The 18,726-nt window shown below is 45.5% G+C and overlaps 2 protein-coding genes across 3 annotated transcripts; both read left to right on the top strand.

The window, feature by feature from the left end:
- The first annotated feature begins 1,163 nt into the window (after positions 1 to 1,163).
- LOC117851337 (BTB/POZ domain-containing protein POB1) lies at positions 1,164 to 6,491 on the top strand. Of its 2 annotated transcripts, none has more exons than XM_034733137.2 (6): positions 1,164 to 1,513; positions 3,467 to 3,598; positions 4,390 to 4,511; positions 4,598 to 4,661; positions 4,984 to 5,263; positions 5,377 to 6,491. In XM_034733137.2, the coding sequence occupies exons 1-6, from the start codon at positions 1,303 to 1,305 to the stop codon at positions 6,185 to 6,187; spliced, it is 1,620 nt and encodes a 539-aa protein (XP_034589028.1). In that variant the 5' UTR covers positions 1,164 to 1,302; the 3' UTR covers positions 6,188 to 6,491. The 2 variants fall into 2 exon arrangements, with proteins under 2 accessions (XP_034589028.1, XP_034589037.1); XM_034733146.2 differs by having other exon boundaries at positions 1,166 to 1,513; positions 4,393 to 4,511.
- Positions 6,492 to 14,674: 8,183 nt separating this feature from the next.
- On the top strand, positions 14,675 to 18,176 carry LOC117860848 (uncharacterized). Its single transcript, XM_034744280.2, has 2 exons — positions 14,675 to 15,850; positions 17,838 to 18,176. Exons 1-2 carry the CDS (start codon positions 14,946 to 14,948, stop codon positions 17,851 to 17,853), a joined length of 921 nt encoding a protein of 306 aa, XP_034600171.1. The 5' UTR covers positions 14,675 to 14,945; the 3' UTR covers positions 17,854 to 18,176.
- Positions 18,177 to 18,726: the final 550 nt, after the last annotated feature.

Raw genomic sequence — 18,726 nt, 5'->3', positions numbered from 1 at the left:
GTTTGAATTTTACAGTTAATCATATTCAAATTTTAGTCGTACATATATGCTGTTATGCATGAATATTTGGATGAGCATAAAAATACATTTGTGCCATTTTGTCTAGCAATATTCTAGTCTTCTACATTTTACACAAAGTATAGCAAAATATATTAATTGTTTTTTTTTGAACGAACGGGCACGAGGCGGTGCCTATTTCATTGATAGAGTAGGAAAAAACAGAGGGAGACCCGACGGATCGGGAAGGAAAAGAAATACAAAAGGAAAGGCAAAAAGGCCAAAATGGGACTACTCGCGTGATAGAAGAATCGCTAGATCTTTGGCCCCTGCCAAAAGCCAAGCCGAGGTCTCATCTTTGATTTTCATCATTAGGGTTGTCGGTGATGTTTCGTGGCGATTGAAAATACGCGCGTTCCGCTCCTTCCAGACTTCCCACATGATTAGGAGGGCGATTGCGAGGCGAGTCCGGTGTTGTGGTGATAGCTGTCCACCACTCAATTAAATATATTAATTGTGAAAATGACTTTTTTGGGTTACGCTAAATGTCTTAAAAGCCAGTTATATTTGCTGTTGTATGTATTATAGAATTATATATTTTAGCCCATGTTGTCAGTGAGTTTATATTGGTTTTTGTAATGGAAGGTCCAACTTGATCCGTCTCTTAATTTGACTTTAACGTACGATTGATTTGTTTTTTAACTTAACATCCCCATTTCGATGCATTCATATATATGGGAAAAAGTTACAAGATAATCTAAAAAAGTTGCATCAGTAAATTATATATGATTAGGAAAATTGTTACTAAAAACTGAAAAGTCATATAGTTAAACCTAGAAATGCTTTAGCACATCATAATATAAGGGAAATTGCAATGCAAAAATACCATTTCATTTTCCTAGTATAAAAAGACGAACGATCCGCTCAAAAGATGGTGACTGTCTGGATTTTATTCACGTCCAAGATTTCAGACCCTAATTAAGCCGAGTACAATTAATTATTTGAAAACGCCAAATTAAACACGGCCTGCAATGACGCTCGCCCAACTGTCCGAGCACGAATTCCACGCCGCTATCGCGGCAACACCAGTACACCACGACCAAAACGTTTGCAGGGCCCCCATTTCCCATTCTACCCCCTTCTTCCTCCCCTTATTATAACCACCACCCCTTCTGGCTCCTCCTCTCCTCCTTCCCCTCCCGGCCTCCCCTCATCTCGTCCTCCCCCCCTCGAGCCCTCCGCCGGCTAGGGTTACGGCCACCGCCTCCCCCCACTTCCCGTCGGCGGAGGAGGAGGGTGCGCGGGATGGACCCGGACTTCTCGCCCGGTGGCGGGGGGCCCAGCTTCGAGTTCGCCTTCAACGAGGTCAACTTCTCAGACCGGGAGCTGCGGATCGAGGTCGTCGCGGGGGACGACGACGCGCCGGGCTCCAGCGGCGGGGGTGCCGGAGGAGGAGGACTCGCCGATTGGGCGCGCCACCGCAAGCGCCGCCGCGAGGAGCTCCTTAAGGAGAAAGGTGCGCCGAGAGATTCTGGCCCAGCATGCGGTTGTTCGCTCGCTGGATATGTTTCCCTGCAATCGTGCGATTTCTGCGTCGATTTTGTGATGTGGACGCGATTCGGCTGTGAATTTGTGGGGGAATTCGTGTCTCATTTTGGGATTTTAGGGGGGGGGGGTTAAAATCAGATTTCCATGGGTTCCTGACAGTAAATGTATTCAATGGCTAGGAAAATGGTGGATGATAGAGGGTAATTCCGCAATTTTGACGTGTCATGACGTGCTTGTACGGATAGTCTGACATTGTGATCTGTCACCGGCTGAAAAATTAGCAGACGTACGAAGAAATGGACTTATTTGGGTTGTCCGTACTTCGAATTAGAAATTCACTAACCAGAATATTTTAGTCATGTATATGTGAATGTCACAATCAGGCGCTAATATTTGTAGTTGACAATCCACTGGGTGCAATAGAAGGGGTGCAACTCAGAAATTTTGAAACTGACTTGTGATAGGCCTCTACTCTTTAGGTATGGGTATTTATGATTCAATGGTAGATGTAGCCATGTAGGTGGTGTAGTTGACTGGCTATGCATCAAACTTGGCCCTTAACAAGGTGATCAATTGTAATAAGGTAACCTGGGAAGAATAATTTTGTGCTTGATAAGATATTCTGAGGATGGCAACTTTGTGCTTGATAAGTTACCCTGGGCATTCACATCGAGATGATTGAGAATTGTACCATGAAATGCAGACATTTAAGCATTAACATATTTATGTAGTGGGATTAGCATGAGAAATAAGAAAAATCTTTGTTGGAGTTACCTTATTATTCAGGAAACTAATTGCTGCATTACCATCTTATAATAATAAATCAAAGATACAAATGATCTTTGAAAATAAAATCTATACCCTTTCTTTAAGATAATCTTTGAGTATTCTTGTTGATCTGATAGTCACAATCTTAGGTGTTGTCTTGTGCTTCTTATTATGTCATTTCCACACTTCATTTTGTCTCAATGTTGGCGATACAAATCATAGGTCTTGGTTATTTATGTTACATTCTGATTTATGGGCGTGCTTGGTTCCTTTGCTGGGGACTGTATTGCTTTGCCCAGCAAGGATAGGCGTTTGGTAGAGCAGCAAAACCTTGCTTTGCTTGGCGAGCTCGCTCCGTCCGGCAAGGAAATCCTTGCTCGCCCAGGCGAGCCAAATTGGCTCTCCCGTGCGGGCAAGGTTTGTCGCCGGCGCCGAAAACTCTCGCGAAGAGCGGCATCCGCTACCATTCAACGAGCTCACGCGCGGACAGATTGACGAGTCCCCGGCCAAATCACGCACAGCCCCCGCCGAAACTAACTTCAGAGGTCTCAAATCAACAACAACCCTGCTGAATCGAGCTCCACGAGCTCCAGTTTGATGGGCGGGCCGATGGATTGAGGTCAGCGAGCCCCAAATCGACATGAAGCCGTGCGGATCAAGCGCATAATCGATGCGGGAACCAATCAGATCAAGCATCAAATCAACAGACCATCCGGATTGAGCACCAAATCGCCACAAGCTCGCCCTCTAGATTCCTCCATCTTCTTTGCATCTCGATCTCTGTTTCTCTCTGGAATACGGGTCCCACCAAATTGCAAGGCAAAGAAACCAAACGCTATAATCTTTCTTGCTTTGCGTTGCCGATCCAGGCTGAGCAAGGCTTGCTAGGCAAGGCCAGCCCAGCAAGGGTTCCAAGCATGCCCTATGTAACAATGTGTAGCTTATGGATGCTAATTATGTTTATGTAATAAGATTGATGAAACAGATATGTTCTTCTCCTTAATGATGTCATTGTTGTGTACATATGATCATTGTTATGGCTTATGGATCCTTTGTTGTTCATTAGATTTTCTTCTGTGCTATTTTAATTTTACCATCAGCCTTTGCAATTTCTGATTGAAGCCATCTTTTAACTAACAATTCCCTTCTGTAGAATCTACAACTCACATGTCAGACCAGACAAATTGCAATGAAGTCGAAGCAGAAGAGTGTGATGCATATGAAGAAAATCAAGAGGAACCTGTAGCAATGATAGAAGAATCTCCACCTGATGTTGGTCAAGATGGTTTGTACAGCTAAAAGTTCCATCACTAATATTGTTCTTTGCTGATATTATTAATTTTTCTTTTCTGATCGTTAGTGAAGTTTGGCCAAAAAAGAGAAGCTCTTGCTGTCAGAAAAAATCTAAAAAGTCCATCACTAAATTGAACATTTTTGGGGCTAGTTTAGTTAGATTGAGATGTTGCAAAAATCATTTGGATACCAGAACTATCCTGGTTCTTGTTGTTAAAGCATTTCCAAAGTTCCTATTTTGGCCTTTACTATTTTGATCACTTCTTGCTAACCTTCATGTTTACGTTCCAAATACAAAGACTGAATTCTCAATTTGAAACATCTTAAGCTGGGCCCTGTTTTTGAGCCTAAAGCTGTCTTTTTTTTTCTTCTAGAATTGTCATGTTCTTTTTTTTAGCCCCGAATTGAGAACATAGCCTGGATGCCAATCAGCTTCTTTAATTGTTCTGCTTGATCATTACATCAAATCTGCTGATTGCTAGTTCTATAAACAAAATAGATATGCTTGTAGGGAGAACTAATGTAACTTTAGTTGCACAACGTGGTGTACACTGGTGAGCTAGGCACAATCCTCTGATAAACTTGGTGGTAACTTGAACTTCCTTGAGTTGCTTGTTCTAATCTGATTCTTGGGGGTGTACATCTGTGGTTGTTAGCAAGCTAATCTACATACAAAGAACAGTTTGCTCCAAGTATTTTAATTGCAGAGTAGCTGTCTACTGGAACTGTTTTGTACCTTTGCTTTCTTCCCTGTTTGTGTATTTCTCTGACCTTGGTATTTAGCAGGTGATGATGGACCAGGTATTGATTCGTCTTGGACCGTGGTGGGTACGCCAGTTTTACGAGTAAAGACGATTTATATCAGCTCAGCGATTCTTGCTGCAAAGAGTCCTTTCTTTTTCAAGGTAGCTGTGATAACATCCTGAAATGCATTTGTTCTGTACTCCAGTCTGCTCGCTCCTTTCTGATAAGCTTAATGTTTTTTTATTAGCTTTTCTCAAACGGCATGAAAGAATCTGATCAGAGACATGCAACCCTAAGAATTACTGATTCAGGTAATGTGATAACTTTAGTAGCTAAAACATCCCTCTTCTTTCAATTGTTTTCCCTAATAATTCTTTGTTTTTGAAAATTGTTGCTTTGATGATTATTTGTGTTAAGAATGTACTATGTTTCCAAGTTTGTGCGATTCTTTTTTGTTTTTTCGATACTGAAATTATTTTCTCCTTTTTCTCTCATTACTTTCACTTACCAAATGGATATTTTGTCTAACTTGTCGTACTTTACGCGCCCAAAAAAAAGTATAATCTATTTTATGTTTGACGCTCTCGTGAATATTTGCCTTGTGCCTCATTTTTTTTTCGTCTCTTGAAACAGAGGAAACTGCCCTCATGGAGCTTTTGAGCTTTATGTATAGTGGAAAGCTGACGACTACTGAGCCCAATCTTCTTCTGGATATCCTGATGGCGGCTGACAAATTTGAGGTTGTTTCATGCATGAGGTACTGCAGCCAGTTGCTCACAAGCTTGCCTATGACTACAGAATCTGCACTACTCTACCTAGATCTCCCGTGCTCCATTTCAATGGCAGCTGCAGTTCAACCTCTGACAGATGCAGCCAAGGATTTCCTTGCTGTAAAATACAAGGATTTGACTAAGTGAGTGATGTTCATTGGATGGAGACTTATTTCTACTTTTAGGGAAAGTTTAGCCAGATATTGTTCTGCCAAAATCATTGTAAGCACACTAAAGGTGGTTTCTCTTCTTTCAGGTTCCAAGATGAAGTGATGAACATCCCTCTTGCTGGGATCGAAGCCATCTTGTCAAGTAATGACCTTCAGGTGGCATCTGAAGATACCATCTACGACTTCTTGCTCAGATGGGCCCGTGCGCAATACCCAAAATCAGAGGAGAGGCGTGAGATCTTGAGCTCTCGTCTGCTCCCTCTTGTGCGATTCAGCCACATGACCTGTAGGAAGCTGCGGAAGGTCCTAACATGCACTGATATAGACCATGAGCAAGCAACCAAGTGTGTCACCGAGGCACTTCTATACAAGGCTGATGCACCGCACCGGCAACGAGCTCTTGCAGCGGATGCAGTAACCTGTCGGAAATTTGCAGAGCGGGCTTACAAGTACAGACCTCTGAAAGTCGTTGAGTTTGATCGGCCCTACCCCCAGTGCATAGCATACTTGGATCTCAAGCGCGAGGAGTGCTCTCGACTGTTCCCTTCAGGCCGGATATACTCGCAAGCATTCCATCTCGCAGGGCAGGGCTTCTTCCTCTCAGCTCACTGTAATATGGAGCAGCAGAGCACGTTCTACTGCTTCGGCCTCTTCCTAGGGATGCAAGAGAAGGGCTCGATGAGCGTGACAGTAGACTACGAGTTTGCCGCGAGGACGAGACCCTCGGGCGAGTTCGTCAGCAAGTACAAGGGCAACTACACCTTCACCGGTGGGAAGGCGGTCGGGTACAGGAATCTCTTCGCTATCCCATGGCAGACGTTCATGGCTGATGACAGCCTCTTCTTCATCGACGGGATGCTGCATCTGAGAGCTGAGCTGACGATAAAGCAGCCCTAGAGCGATGCAGCAGCTGCGCGATGTGTTGCCCTGTTGTCAGGTCAGAGTTTGTCCAGCCGTGGGTGTTGTTGCGAGGAATGGTGCGTGCTGCTGCAGATATCCTTTTTGGTTTTTTTCTTTTGCCCATGCACATTAATCCTTTTGTCAATAGACAGTTTGGTGATGACAAGTTAAAAAAGGGAAGGCGAAAAAGCCTCCGCTGTTCCTTCATTAGAAAGAAGGTTGTATGATCCTTGTCCCCGAATAGTGAAAAAGTTCTTATTACACCAGCTGAAAAGATATCTGATGGCAAACCTTTTACAAACTTGAGTTCCCTGCAAGTTTCTAGATTGTCCGGCATCTAACCTGCCGGTGAGCTAGATGCTGATCCGGAAAACCCGTTGTGTTTGCCTCTCTGTGGTTCTTTCGATCTGTATGGACGTATTTGACATCCAGCATATTTCCGTGAAGCAAATGTTTGCGGGGCGCAGCTGCAGTCCTGCTATGCTTCGTGAAAGCAGCCGTGTCCAGTTGCGAGGTGAGCCGTGCCATTCTGTTGAGACCTGAACCGTACTGTCGGCGAGCGAACATGAGTTTGCTTCTGTGAGCAGGATCTGAAAAGTTATATGTACCATTGTTGTTCGGAAAGGCAACCGAGAGTCAATGTCTTCAGATTGGTGCTGGTGGGTTGTTCAGGTTTTTCACCAATCCGATCGATGAGTCTACTCGCCGGCGTAGGTACATCTCGTGCCATCCCGTCCGACGCTCAGCGACGAGGCGAAGCACAATGCACAGCGACCGACACCAGGAGACCAAGACGACTTGCGCAAGCCACGGGGGACGACGAGTGGGGAGGACACCGCAGCTGCGGCGTCGCGGCGCTAGCTCGGCGGTCGCCGTCCGGGGGCGTCCGGCCGGCGCGCTGCCACAGCCACAGGCCCCGGCCGCGACGCCCCAACCGTGTGACCCGATGCAAGTAGCCAACAGCGAGGTGCCATCCGATCCACTGCCGCCGGGGTTTTTTCAGTTCAGGCCAGTCTCTGATCGCCCGCGCGCTGGGGGTTGGGTGTGCGGCCGCTGCCAACGTCCCTGTCCTGCCGGATCCTCCCCCTCCCACTCCCACCGCCTCGCTCGGCCCCCCGACTCGCTTTCCGCCCTGTCGGTGCACCAGCGTCAGCAGCTTCGTTAGTCGCTGCATATAAAGAGGCATTGCAAAAAAGGTTATTGCACTGCTCTTGTATGTTGGGTTCAGGGTTTTGCATGTTTTTTTGGGTTTTTTCCCCCCTGGATTTCGTGTGCGAATCATGGAGGCTTTCGGGTTTCTGAAAACCAAATGGTTTTCACTTGCTGATCAAACCATTTGGGTTGCCCGCGCTCCGGCTCCGTCCGTGCATACATACCATATGTATCTCTTTTCGGGTCAGGGCGTATATGTTCTTTTTTCTATATACCATAAGGTTGTGCCAAATAGACAGCTTGTTTGTTTGTCTTTGAAAATTCCTCCTCGTGTTCTGCTTTCATCTATATTTTACAAATTACTAAAACATTCATTAGCATTCAGCAGCCATGGTTCCATCATACGGTCCAGTTCGTGATATTCCACTTATAATTTTCAAATTTTGACAGATTGGGATTCTTGTATGCTGTGGACTGTGGTACATATGGAGGGAGCTTCGGCCGCCTGCTGACTATAGTGCTGCAATTGGCTCCATGGCAACCAAACTAAACACACGGTCGTACGGCGTGTTTATAGCAAATAAAAGTTGCCAGATTTGTGCTAAATCAGGCTTAAAATTCAAACTGAACAGGGTGAAATGCTGATGCCATTACCAAATGTAAGTGGCAGCTTGGCAGGTGATGAATTAGCCACTTTTGCCAACATATAAGCTAGCTGTGAATGTTCCAACATGTAAACTACCTCTAGGAAGCATCTCAACTATTATGTTTAGGCTTCAACCTTCAATTTAGATCTCCAAAAGCTTTCGTGATTCCTACGGGAATAAACTGCTTCATGTGAAATCATTGTGAAACTCGTACAAAATGCGAAATAGGCCTTGCTTGGCCCTTGCCAAATTAATAATCTTGTTAAGGGTACAGTCAATAAATAAATGCAAGTCTTCGTGTCACAGATATACATACTCCTATATATAGGAGTAATTTACTTACAAGGATGAAGAATAAATTATTACATTCATTTTTCCTTGTTTCGCTGAAGGGCTTATATTAGGTCAATTTAGTTCGGTGTTCCCATAACAACAATTTAATTCGTTGTGCGCGCATATCCTTGATGTCACCAGAGTGAACGCGTACACAAAATTATTATGAAGCAACTGAAATCAACATTGGCCATAAGTATCACCTGCACAGCTCTCACATTGGACTGCAAATGCAGTAAGAATTACTGTCAACGAATCCAAATTTTTTAGTAGCGTAAACACAAATTGTCCTACATCTTTTTGCAATGAACAAGTATTTTTGGCCTTGTGCCCTAGATATAGATTCTTTTCATGGTGATGCTTCCCTTTTGTTTTGCACCTCTACTATATATGTAGTATGCAGTTTAGGGAGTCCATCTTGAGGAGACCATTTCTCAGAACAGCGTGCATTGCACGTCAGATCCATTCTTCATCGTCGATAAAGCTACGCACAATGTCACCACTTACCAATCTTTGACTGACATAGTGTGATGGATATTGTTCACGTACGCAATATACAGTTACAGGAACCAAATTGGCACGTCCCTAATGATCTATATGTTCATCACATACAACAATCATTGCCGATTCTTGCGTGCCATCGACTCATCGTCGTCGTCGCCTCATTCCTGGGTTTCTCTCTCTCCAGCCGAATGCAACGTTGTCGCTATGCAAAGGGATCGGCTCCATGTGGGAGAATGTGGCCATGATTTGAGAAGGCAGGGCCAAAAGCTTCAGTCCTTTGGATTGTTCCTGCCAAAAGGGACATGCCTCCATGTTCTCGATCCATCTCACGATCTGTCTCGTCTCCATCTTGTTCTTTTTTTTAGAGTAAGTCTCCATCTTGTTCTATTTGTGTATATATCTATCTTTGCAGTTTTGCAGAGAACTCCGGTCCGGCATGCACATGATGTAGCATTCGATGTTAATAATCATCCTCAGAACGTTTTCAATTCTGTGGACAAAGGAATTGTGCATGGGGCACTAGGCAACGTTATCCAAGTGACCAAGCTACCGCACATCGATAAACATGGATTTTTTTTATTTTAACCCTTTTTAATCTAAAATTTTAAAAACAGCGTATGCTAAATTAAAATTCCAAGAAGTAGCCCTTTTGGTCGCGCTACAATACCTGGCACGACTAATAATTGAGTCGCGCCAGAGCATGTGGCGCGATCGGCCCTCCACGCTGGCGCGACGTGCGTGAGGTGGCCGTGCTGGCAGCTGAGCCGTCATGGCTGAGTCCGCCACATGCTCTGGCGCGACTCAGCACATAACAGCTGGCTCCGCTGGCCCCTTTCTTTCTCCCTCCCCACTTCTTCCCTTCCCCTCCGCCCGACCCGATCTCCCTCCCTCCCTCCCATGGTGGCGCCCCTCACATTCTCCCTCTAGATCCACCCCATTCCCCACTGGATTCGAGGGGAAATGGGGGAATTGCTCCTTGAAGGTACCTCCTCCACTCTAACCAAATAGTTTTTCTAGATTTGGTGATTTTTGTAGGATTTGAAGTGGCTAGGGTTAGGTTAGGTTTTGGGTTGGAACGGTGGTTTGAGTACGAATCGAGCATTGTTAGGTGCGTTGTATCGTTGCATTAATATATTGTAACGCCTGTCTATCGTGTAGTTTGTATTGCATGTTCGGATTTAGACAGATTTTGATGGTGTAGATGTTGAAGTTATATTGGAGAGTATGAATAAATGAAATGTAGATTTGGGAATGTATTCATAATTCAAAAATGGTTTATTGATGTTCATGGAAATTTAGAAGTTAGTAATGGAAGAGTTTATTTGTTGATAAAGATGTAGCATATTAGAATTGATTAGAAATGATTATTGCTTACTACATATATTTTCATATAAAATTAATGCTTAGATTTTGAAGCTATGAATTGGTTACTACATATTAAAGTGATTATAGGTTGGTTGATGTTAATGAAAATGTAGAAGTTATGATTGTGTCACATAGTTGAAGTTTTGTTTCTAAAATTTATTTTGATATTTGATTTAGAACGATGGCGCACCATTCGTGGTATCCACTCCTTGAGATGTTCTACGATGAGCACCACCATGGGAGGAAACTTGAAGAGCGTGTAGAGGTATGCGAGCTCCAAGTTTATGAAGCTCCGGTCGCGCCACATGCTTTGGCGCGGCTTAGGTTTTAGTGGCGCCAAGCGACGTGGTGCGACCAAAAGAGCTACTTCTTAGAATTTTAGTTTGATCTAGGTTGTTTTTAAAATTTTAGATTAAAAAGGGTTAAAATAAAAAAATTCAAAAACATGTGCGCTAAGCCATTGGGAAATCGGAATACAAATAGAAAATTTTACATGATCGTGATGCATCACAAATTGAGTTCCCACATTCCAATATGTCGAGTTTCCATAAATATCATTCTAATTAGAAGTCGAATCCTGGATTAGTTATTATATAATCACGTGATACAATTAATTCGGGCTACTATTATACTTCTATACGAGATAATGTCCACTAACACCTTTTGAGAAAAACAAAATCAATTACATTATTAAGGCCCATCTGTTTGGTACCTCGTGTTACTATTCTTTACTCCCTCCGTCCCGTAAAGAGTGTCCCTTTAGTTCTGTCCTAAGTCAAACCTGCCTAAGTTTATATAAAAATATATTAATGCTTTTGATATCTACCAAGTTTCATTAGATTTGTTATGAAATATATTTTTATAGCATACCTAGTTCGTGTTATGAATATTGATACTCTTCATTGTAAACTTGATCAAATTTAAAGCAGCTTGACTTAGGACAAACCTAAAGGGACGCTCTTTGCGGGATGAAGGAAGTAGGTATCTCCTATTTTTCCACTGTACAATTTTCCTGGATTGACGGCTCTTTTTTTTCAACTGTTGCAAAAATCCTCATTAATTAATCTGAACAATCACTTGAACTGACGGCTATTTGGCACATGCATCACTCGGATTTTGTGATTGCAGCAGCCTAGCTACTTGCTTTTTGCCGACACTTGTGCAACAACTCCCTGATTGGTCATCCTTATGCTATTAAGCACGTACTCCCTACGTTCCAAAATGCTGATCGTTTTAGCTTTTTTATATTCATATACATATCTTAGATATATAGGTGCATCACAACATCTATAAATTTAGAAAATCCAAAACGACCTACAATTAATTAACTAGCTATACGTGATTAATCAAATTAAGCCTCGCCGCTGGTGCGCTCAATTCCGAATTGAATCATTTGCTGTTCGTTTGTCGATCGATCGATCCCGTGTCACATCATGGCATTACTGCATCGACCCAAAAAAAAAAAGTTGATTCCATAACATGGTCCTCCTACTGATTTATACACGCACGAACACGTACACTTTTGATTGGAAATCTCGTCTTGGTCGATTGCCCAATGAAGCATCACGGAAAAGCGAGAGAAATTCGAAACGTGACGATGCTGAAAGTATCTTTATTTGAGGCAATCGACTCAAGGGTCATCGTCGATGAACTTTATTTGTGCTAGGCCCACGAAATTATCACGGCACAAATACAAGATCGAAAAGAAGACAAAACAATGGGACTCTGTCCCTAGCAACCGACTTTTTTTTTCCTTCAGTTTTTGAATAAAGATCCGGTTAACCAGAACAAATCTCTACCAGTGTATATACCCAGCTCTTAACCACCTTGGACTTTAAAAGAAAACCTCTTAACCACCTTAATCCTTACTTCCTTGCTCCAAATTACTAGTCACTCTAATTTTGATTAAATTTATAGGAAAAATGTATTAATGTCCATAATAGCAAGTAAATATACTTTTTTTTGAGAAAAGAGAACTCTATTAATTAAGGGGAATAAGTACGACACAAAAGGCTTGATACAACTCGGGACATCCGAGAAGGACACCTTGCACGCCCTCTTACGTATGGCTAGATGAGCTAATTCACGCGCAACTTTATTCTGTTCTCTACTGATCTTGACAAACCTCATGCTTGATAGGATGCCACCAACGATGTGTCTATGCCTCCAGCTGTAAGCTTCTCCACCACTCCTGAACAATCAGACTCCAGGATTCAAACTCTGACCCTTTGAAACATGCGTTATATGCTCAACCATTGATGCACAGTCTGCTCCTAGAAGTTTTAGGCTTCCAGAATATTTAATATGTATAAAGTTCAATTAAAAACAAATATTTTAACTGAAGACAATAAATTCTACCACAAGGAAAACTGAAGTCCACAATATTTTTGGAAAAATTTCAATGAAATGATGTACCTAGAGAATAAATGTACTACCTTGATCTAAAATACAAATCTGTCAGGACATCTCCAATGTTGTACTTTGGCCAATAATATGTACAAGAGTACATTATCTTAAATAGAAAGAGTTACGCGGCACAAAAAGTTGTTCTACGACGAAGTTAGTAACATCAACGTTATGGTATCAATCTGTACAACTTTTTTAGTTATCTAGGATTACAGACAGCAACACAAATGCGGGCACAAGATCAGAAGCAGAAGAGGGAACCAGGATTTAATGGTGAGAAATGTGCATGGCTTACAGATAAGAAACTTGAATAATGCAACGACGTAATTTGTGCTTTGATAGTATTTTTTTCTGTTCTGGATGTATAATTTGCTGATGATTCGACCGTCGTGGAATGCATTGCACATTTGCATGGTGGTGCCGTGGCGACAAATTAAAGAATCATTTGAGCCTACTACTGTCTCGTGGACCATCCCATCCCATCGGAACGAGGCCGTTCGTGCTAAGGATTGAATCGGAAGAATGCCACGGCTGCAAGCAAAGCAAATGAAAGGCATCTGCCGCTGCACCCGTCGTCAGAGAGAGCAAGGTGATGATCAGAAAATCGGAACCGGATCCAGTCCAGGGAAAAGCGTACGTCCAAAAGGGATCGGAGGAGAAAACAAACACAAGGCAAAATTTTAAATGGCCAAGCAATGGGGAAGAAGGTGCGAATGCCTTCCATGACCAAGCGCTGTCGCTTTCCTCTTTCCAGCAAGGACCGACGCGGGGTCTGCTTGCTCGTGCTGCCCAACGCCCGATCCACTCAATCCACGGTAGGTGCGCTCGTATAGTCGTCTCACATGACCGTTGGGGGGATCAGGCTGGGTGTGCGCCAACGCGTCGACACGATCGACGCCCAGCCCTGCATGTTTAATCCATGATTTGGGGTGCGATTAGTGTCGTCATGATCAACCTTTGATTTGTACGCCGCACTATACCACCGGCGGCGTCCGATACGAATTGCGCACTCTACTTTACATGATTGGGGCATCGAATCGCATGCACGTACGTACCGAGAGCTACGTCCTAGCTACGACCAACGGTCTCCAAGCTTATTATAGAGAGAAAAAAACAAAGCAGCAATAATAGTATGATTATGTTTGCAGATGATCGATGCTTGTGTTGCAAATGCATCATGCATGCACGCGAGAACAAAACCACGGCGATACGAGCGGGGTGGCCCGGCCCCGCGGAGGGGAGATGGGGACGCCGCGTCCAACCCGGCCGGCCAGGTGATCTGATGCGATGCCCCATCGGTTCCTCGATCATTTTGATTATTGTTAGTTGTTTCTTTGGTGGTCACCGACATCGATTACCTTCGAAAAGGTTCACAACCGTCGTGTCTCACCGCCCTCTCATTCACTTACCCACCCACACGGACACGGCTGGTAACAGGCGGCCTGTTCGCTTCAGCTTATTCAGCCGGCTTATCAGCCACCAAACAGTGTTTTTCTCTCACAACAAATCAACTGTTTCAGCTTTTCAGCCGGCTTATAAGTTGAAGCGAACAGGCCCAGGGGTGCGGGCGGCGAGGCAAGCTGTGTCAGGGGAGAGAACTACAATCAGAAGCAAGATCGATCGCTCCATGGTTCTTGAGATGACTCTTGTAAATGAGTGTTTTCTTTTTCACGTCAGCAAACCTATTTCCACCTCGCCGTCCATCAGAATCCCCCAAATTAATAACGTACCAATTTCTCCAGTTCTGCCACTGCCGTGGGGCTCCACTGGTCAGCTCCTCCTGCTCAGATGCTCCCGTGGTCCCATTCCTACAAATTTGAATGCAAGTTTGAAACTATGATGTTTCAGTGTGAGGAAGAATGGTGCAGGCAGGCACACGAAAAATAATCACGGAAGAAGGAAGAACGCATTTCCAACTCGCCGTCCATCACAATCCCAAAATTAATAACGTACCCATTTCCCCAGCTGTGCCACTGCCAGTGGGCCCCAGCAGTCAGCTCCTCCGGCACCGACGCGCACGGACGCTCCCATTCCTGCGCAGCACAGGCACGCCATACCCGCTCCCTCCACTACTGCATACAGGGTACAGGGTACAGTGCTCCTCCTCCACTTGAGCAGTAGGGGAGTACATGACTGACCAACCCCCACCCCAACATCGATTTCCTTCCTTCCTTCCTTCCTTGTGATCAGCTCCATTCCATTGCCAACTATAAGTAGCAGCTGCAGCTAATCAGTCAGCAACTAGGCACCAAACCATCACTTCACTCCCACCCTCCTCCATCCCCCGGTTCTCCCCGTCGACCACGTACGATCACCACCGCTAGCCGCCGCCGCGCGCGTCCTCCGCGATGGCCGAGAAGCCGCCTCTGCCGCCCAAGCCCAAGCCGCCCCTGCCGCCCAAGCCGAGGCCGCCGCCGCCCAAGGCGCCAGCCGCGGCGGTGAGGCCCACGCCGACGCCAGCTCCCGCCACCAACGGCTCCAGGCCCGCGCCGCCTTTCAAGAAGCCCTCCCTCGCGCCGCCGCCGCAGGTGCTCCCGCTCAAGCCGCCGCCGGCGCGCCAGTACCCGCCTCCCCCTGGCGGCGCGCGGAAGCCGCGGTACCGGCAGCAGCAGCGCCACCACCGCCGGGGCAGCCCGTGCTCGTGCCGCCGGTTGTGCTGCCTCGCCACGGGGCTCGCCCTCCTCGCGCTCTGCATGGCCCTCGCCGCGTCCTGCCTCGCGTACCTCTACTACCGCCCGCGCCCGCCGTCGTTCCACCTTCAGCCGCTCTCCCCCGTACGGCTCCGCCTCGGGAACTCCTCCTCGGCGGGCGTCTCCGCCATGGACGCCACCGTGGGCGTCCGCGCCGTGTCGTGGAACCCCAACGAGCGGGTCGCGTTCCGGTACGGCGGCGGCGAGGGCCGCGTCGCGCTGGCCGACGCCGACGGGGACGTCGCGCTGGGCTGGGCGCCCCTCGCCGGGTTCGATCACGCGCCGCGGACCGTCGCCGCCGTGGCGTTCGTGGCGACCGCGAAGGGCGTGGTCGTCGACGAGGCCGTGGCGGCGCGCGTGCGCGACCGGTACAGGAGGCGGCAGCAGGGGTTCAAGGTGGTGGTGGACACACACGTCGGCGTCCGCGTCGGGGCGCTGCGCACCGGCATGGTGCCGGTCAGGCTGCTCTGCGACGGCGGCGCGATGGCGCCGCGAGGCGGGTCCGGCGGGGACGTGGTGGGGCCCATGAGCAAGTGCCAGGTGTATCTGTTCAGAGTAAGATGGTGAGTTCATTCACTCTGCTCTGATCTGCTCCTTTTGCATCTACTACCTGCCGCGTTGGTTGCATTGCATGCTTTTGTCGGTGTCGCATTTACCATTTGTCCTAGGGACATTTTGCATTTGCGAAATTGAAATGAGATTACCAACTTCACGCTGATTAACATATAGCCTGTTCGCTTCAGCTTATCAGCCACCGAACAATATTTTTCTCTCACAACAAATCAGTCGTTTCAGTTTTTCAGCCGGCTTATAAGTCCAGCCGAACAAGCCGATAATTCGTAGTAATAAAGTAACTCCTTGTGCGCCCAGGCTTACTTATCTAACAAATTTTGGGCTGGTAAGAGTGGACTACTGATTCTTTTGATATGAAAATCTTTAAAACGTTCCTGAAAGATGAACTCTTTGAACCTAGTATTAGGCAGGCAAACTCAATTTGAAATACCCACTTTTGGAACTTGGAAACTATGACCTCGGAGAAAAAATGGACATTTCTCTCTGAATGAAAAAAAAAAGAATTTATTTTTACACTCATGCCCGAAAAAAAAAAGACTATCAGATCGAAATCCCATCCATCTAGAGCAGGGAGGAAGATTCCACGGGTCAATGAGGGATCAGGACACAAGCCAAGGGGCCAGGTAATCGAGCCACATGCTGACAATGCATGCGTGGTACGGCCGTGAGGTGTCGCTGTCCCGTGGGTCCCGCCCTCTCTCTGAGCGATCCCTAGCAAGACAATTCGTGCCACCACACGAGATGCCCAGCCTCCACAGTGGATCGCGCCGACGAGATGAGATGAGAGTGAGCCCAACGGGACGGCTGCCCTGCCTGCCCCACTCCCAAGCAAAAGCCACCCTCGATTCTCCCAGTCCGATGGACGAGAGAGATCTTGAAACGAGCTCAGCTCAGCAAGCAATTTGGCTCCTGGATATGACAAAAATTCTCCGGACGAAGCTGAATGCTCAGGGATGAGCCAACCTGCTGCCGGTCCCACTTCGGTGAGCCAAATTTTTGTGGGACCATCAGGGGGTAGCTACTGCCTCCCGTGTGCAAAAGGATGTCGAAATTTTGGCAGATGGCATTGCCAGCAGGGGGACGGACGAATGGGGAAACTTCAACGGGACATTGGATCCTGGATGAGTGGAGCATTATTGGTAGCAAACAAGGACCAGTGTCTGCCTTCTATACTAAATAAAAGCACGTACTATACCCAAACCGCCTTACAAGTTGAGTGATCAGAGCGGAGACAAAAGTATGGCACAACAATTTTGTGTGAAAACAATTTTCCGAACGTGATCTTGTGCTCTTTTTAATCTATTCCAGTCTTCTTTCTAATTTATATGACAGATTCTTGTTTTTACAAATTATGTATTTAGTATTGTTTTTGAAACTTACGTATTTAGTATTGTTTTAGGCAAAATTCAAGGGCAGCTAATAAGAAAACAAACGAGGCATATCACTGTATCAGCTGCTTGTCCGGAATTGTGGCATGCTGTAGCATTTTACTGGACCACTTTGTTTGAACTGTGTATATAGGTGAGATAGAAAACAAGCGAGGCATATCACTGTATCAGCTGCTTACCACGGAGGGCATTATTCAGATAAAACAACGTTTCCAAAATTCTGAATAATTGGCACATAGGACAAGCTCGACCAGCGTGTCGGCATGAATCTGATACTCCCTTCGTTCCAAATTGTAGATTGTTTTGATTTTTTTAATATATAGTTTTTGCTATGCACTTAGATATAGTGTATGTCTAGATGCATAACAATCTATGAACCTAGAAAAGCCAAAACGACTTACAATTTGGAACGGAGGGACTACTGACGAACCATGACCATCAACTGTGTATTGCTACTCTGCTATCAGCTTGGCATTTGTTACTACAACAGTCCATACTCCACAGTTCTTTGATGAACAACCTCAAACATGCTGAACTTTTGATTCAAGAACCCAAAGTGACTGATCTTTTCGTGACAAAATTATTTCAGGTTTAGCTTGAACTGAAGGCGCATCCGGGGCACAAGGGCTGCTAGCTGCTTAGAGGCCATCGAGCTTATACCATAGGCGCATAAGCTGCGGATGCCGTAAATTATCCGCATGTTTCGCCGACAAGATGGCAGTGATTGGTTTGCACCGAACTTTTATTGGTTCTGAATATGAAGTGGATGGCCTGAAGACTCTGAACTTTCTGAAAACATGTAGTGATGAGAGTTAAAGAAACCAAGTTTGTAACTGTATATTACACTCCCCAGCTCCCAATTCTTTTGATTGTGTGGTGTATACATAGCAGGAATGAAATGAACGATGGGTGTGTGTGTTTCTTGTCAGTTGCCGCTTACAGTTGTTTCTTCATTCTCTTAACAGGTAACGGATATGACGATTCTGATCTGAATTTCAGAAATTTGAGTTTTCTACCTAGATTTAAGAACCAGAAAGAAAAATGTCATTGGCACTTGCGCACCGAACTGGTTACATGAAAAAAATGCATCATGATTATTAGTTGCTCTGAAAAGATAGCATTATGATTCGGAATGTCAACATTCTCAGTTAGAAAACATTAAGGTCCTTTTCTTTTTCCTGGCAAATAGCCTGCAAGGTCCATTGTTTACGTGTTGCTTTGGGCGACCCCTTGCCTCCACCGACACGCCCTTCTCCGATCCATCCGAGTCTCTGGTATATTGTGATCCTCCATCGCCCACCAGTGATCCTCCCCCACAGGGTCGACACTCGACGCCGTCTTTCCTCTTTTGGAGAGTCAAGAAATGTTACAAATGAGTCATGCTGCTTCCAATGATTTTTTTTTATAAAGGCTTCCTATGAATTCAAGATCCCTAAAGAACAAATATCAATATTTTGTCGTTAAAAAATAATACTCCA

The sequence above is a fragment of the Setaria viridis genome, chromosome 1 (assembly GCF_005286985.2).
Source record: "Setaria viridis chromosome 1, Setaria_viridis_v4.0, whole genome shotgun sequence".
Classification (NCBI taxonomy): Eukaryota; Viridiplantae; Streptophyta; class Magnoliopsida; order Poales; family Poaceae; genus Setaria; species Setaria viridis.
The sequence above is the reverse complement of the archived record's forward strand: the minus strand, read 5'-3'. Positions and strand labels throughout refer to the sequence as shown.

What these genes read in the sequence shown, in the direction of transcription:
- LOC117851337 (XM_034733137.2), top strand. Translation starts at nt 1,303, where the DNA reads ATGGACCCGGACTTCTCGCCCGGTGGCGGGGGGCCCAGCTTCGAGTTC. An exon ending in GGAGCTCCTTAAGGAGAAAG is followed by an intron (nt 1,514 to 3,466) that starts GTGCGCCGAGAG and finishes TCCCTTCTGTAG; the next exon opens with AATCTACAACTCACATGTCA. An exon ending in AAATACAAGGATTTGACTAA is followed by an intron (nt 5,264 to 5,376) that starts GTGAGTGATGTT and finishes CTCTTCTTTCAG; the next exon opens with GTTCCAAGATGAAGTGATGA.
- LOC117860848 (XM_034744280.2), top strand. Translation starts at nt 14,946, where the DNA reads ATGGCCGAGAAGCCGCCTCTGCCGCCCAAGCCCAAGCCGCCCCTGCCG.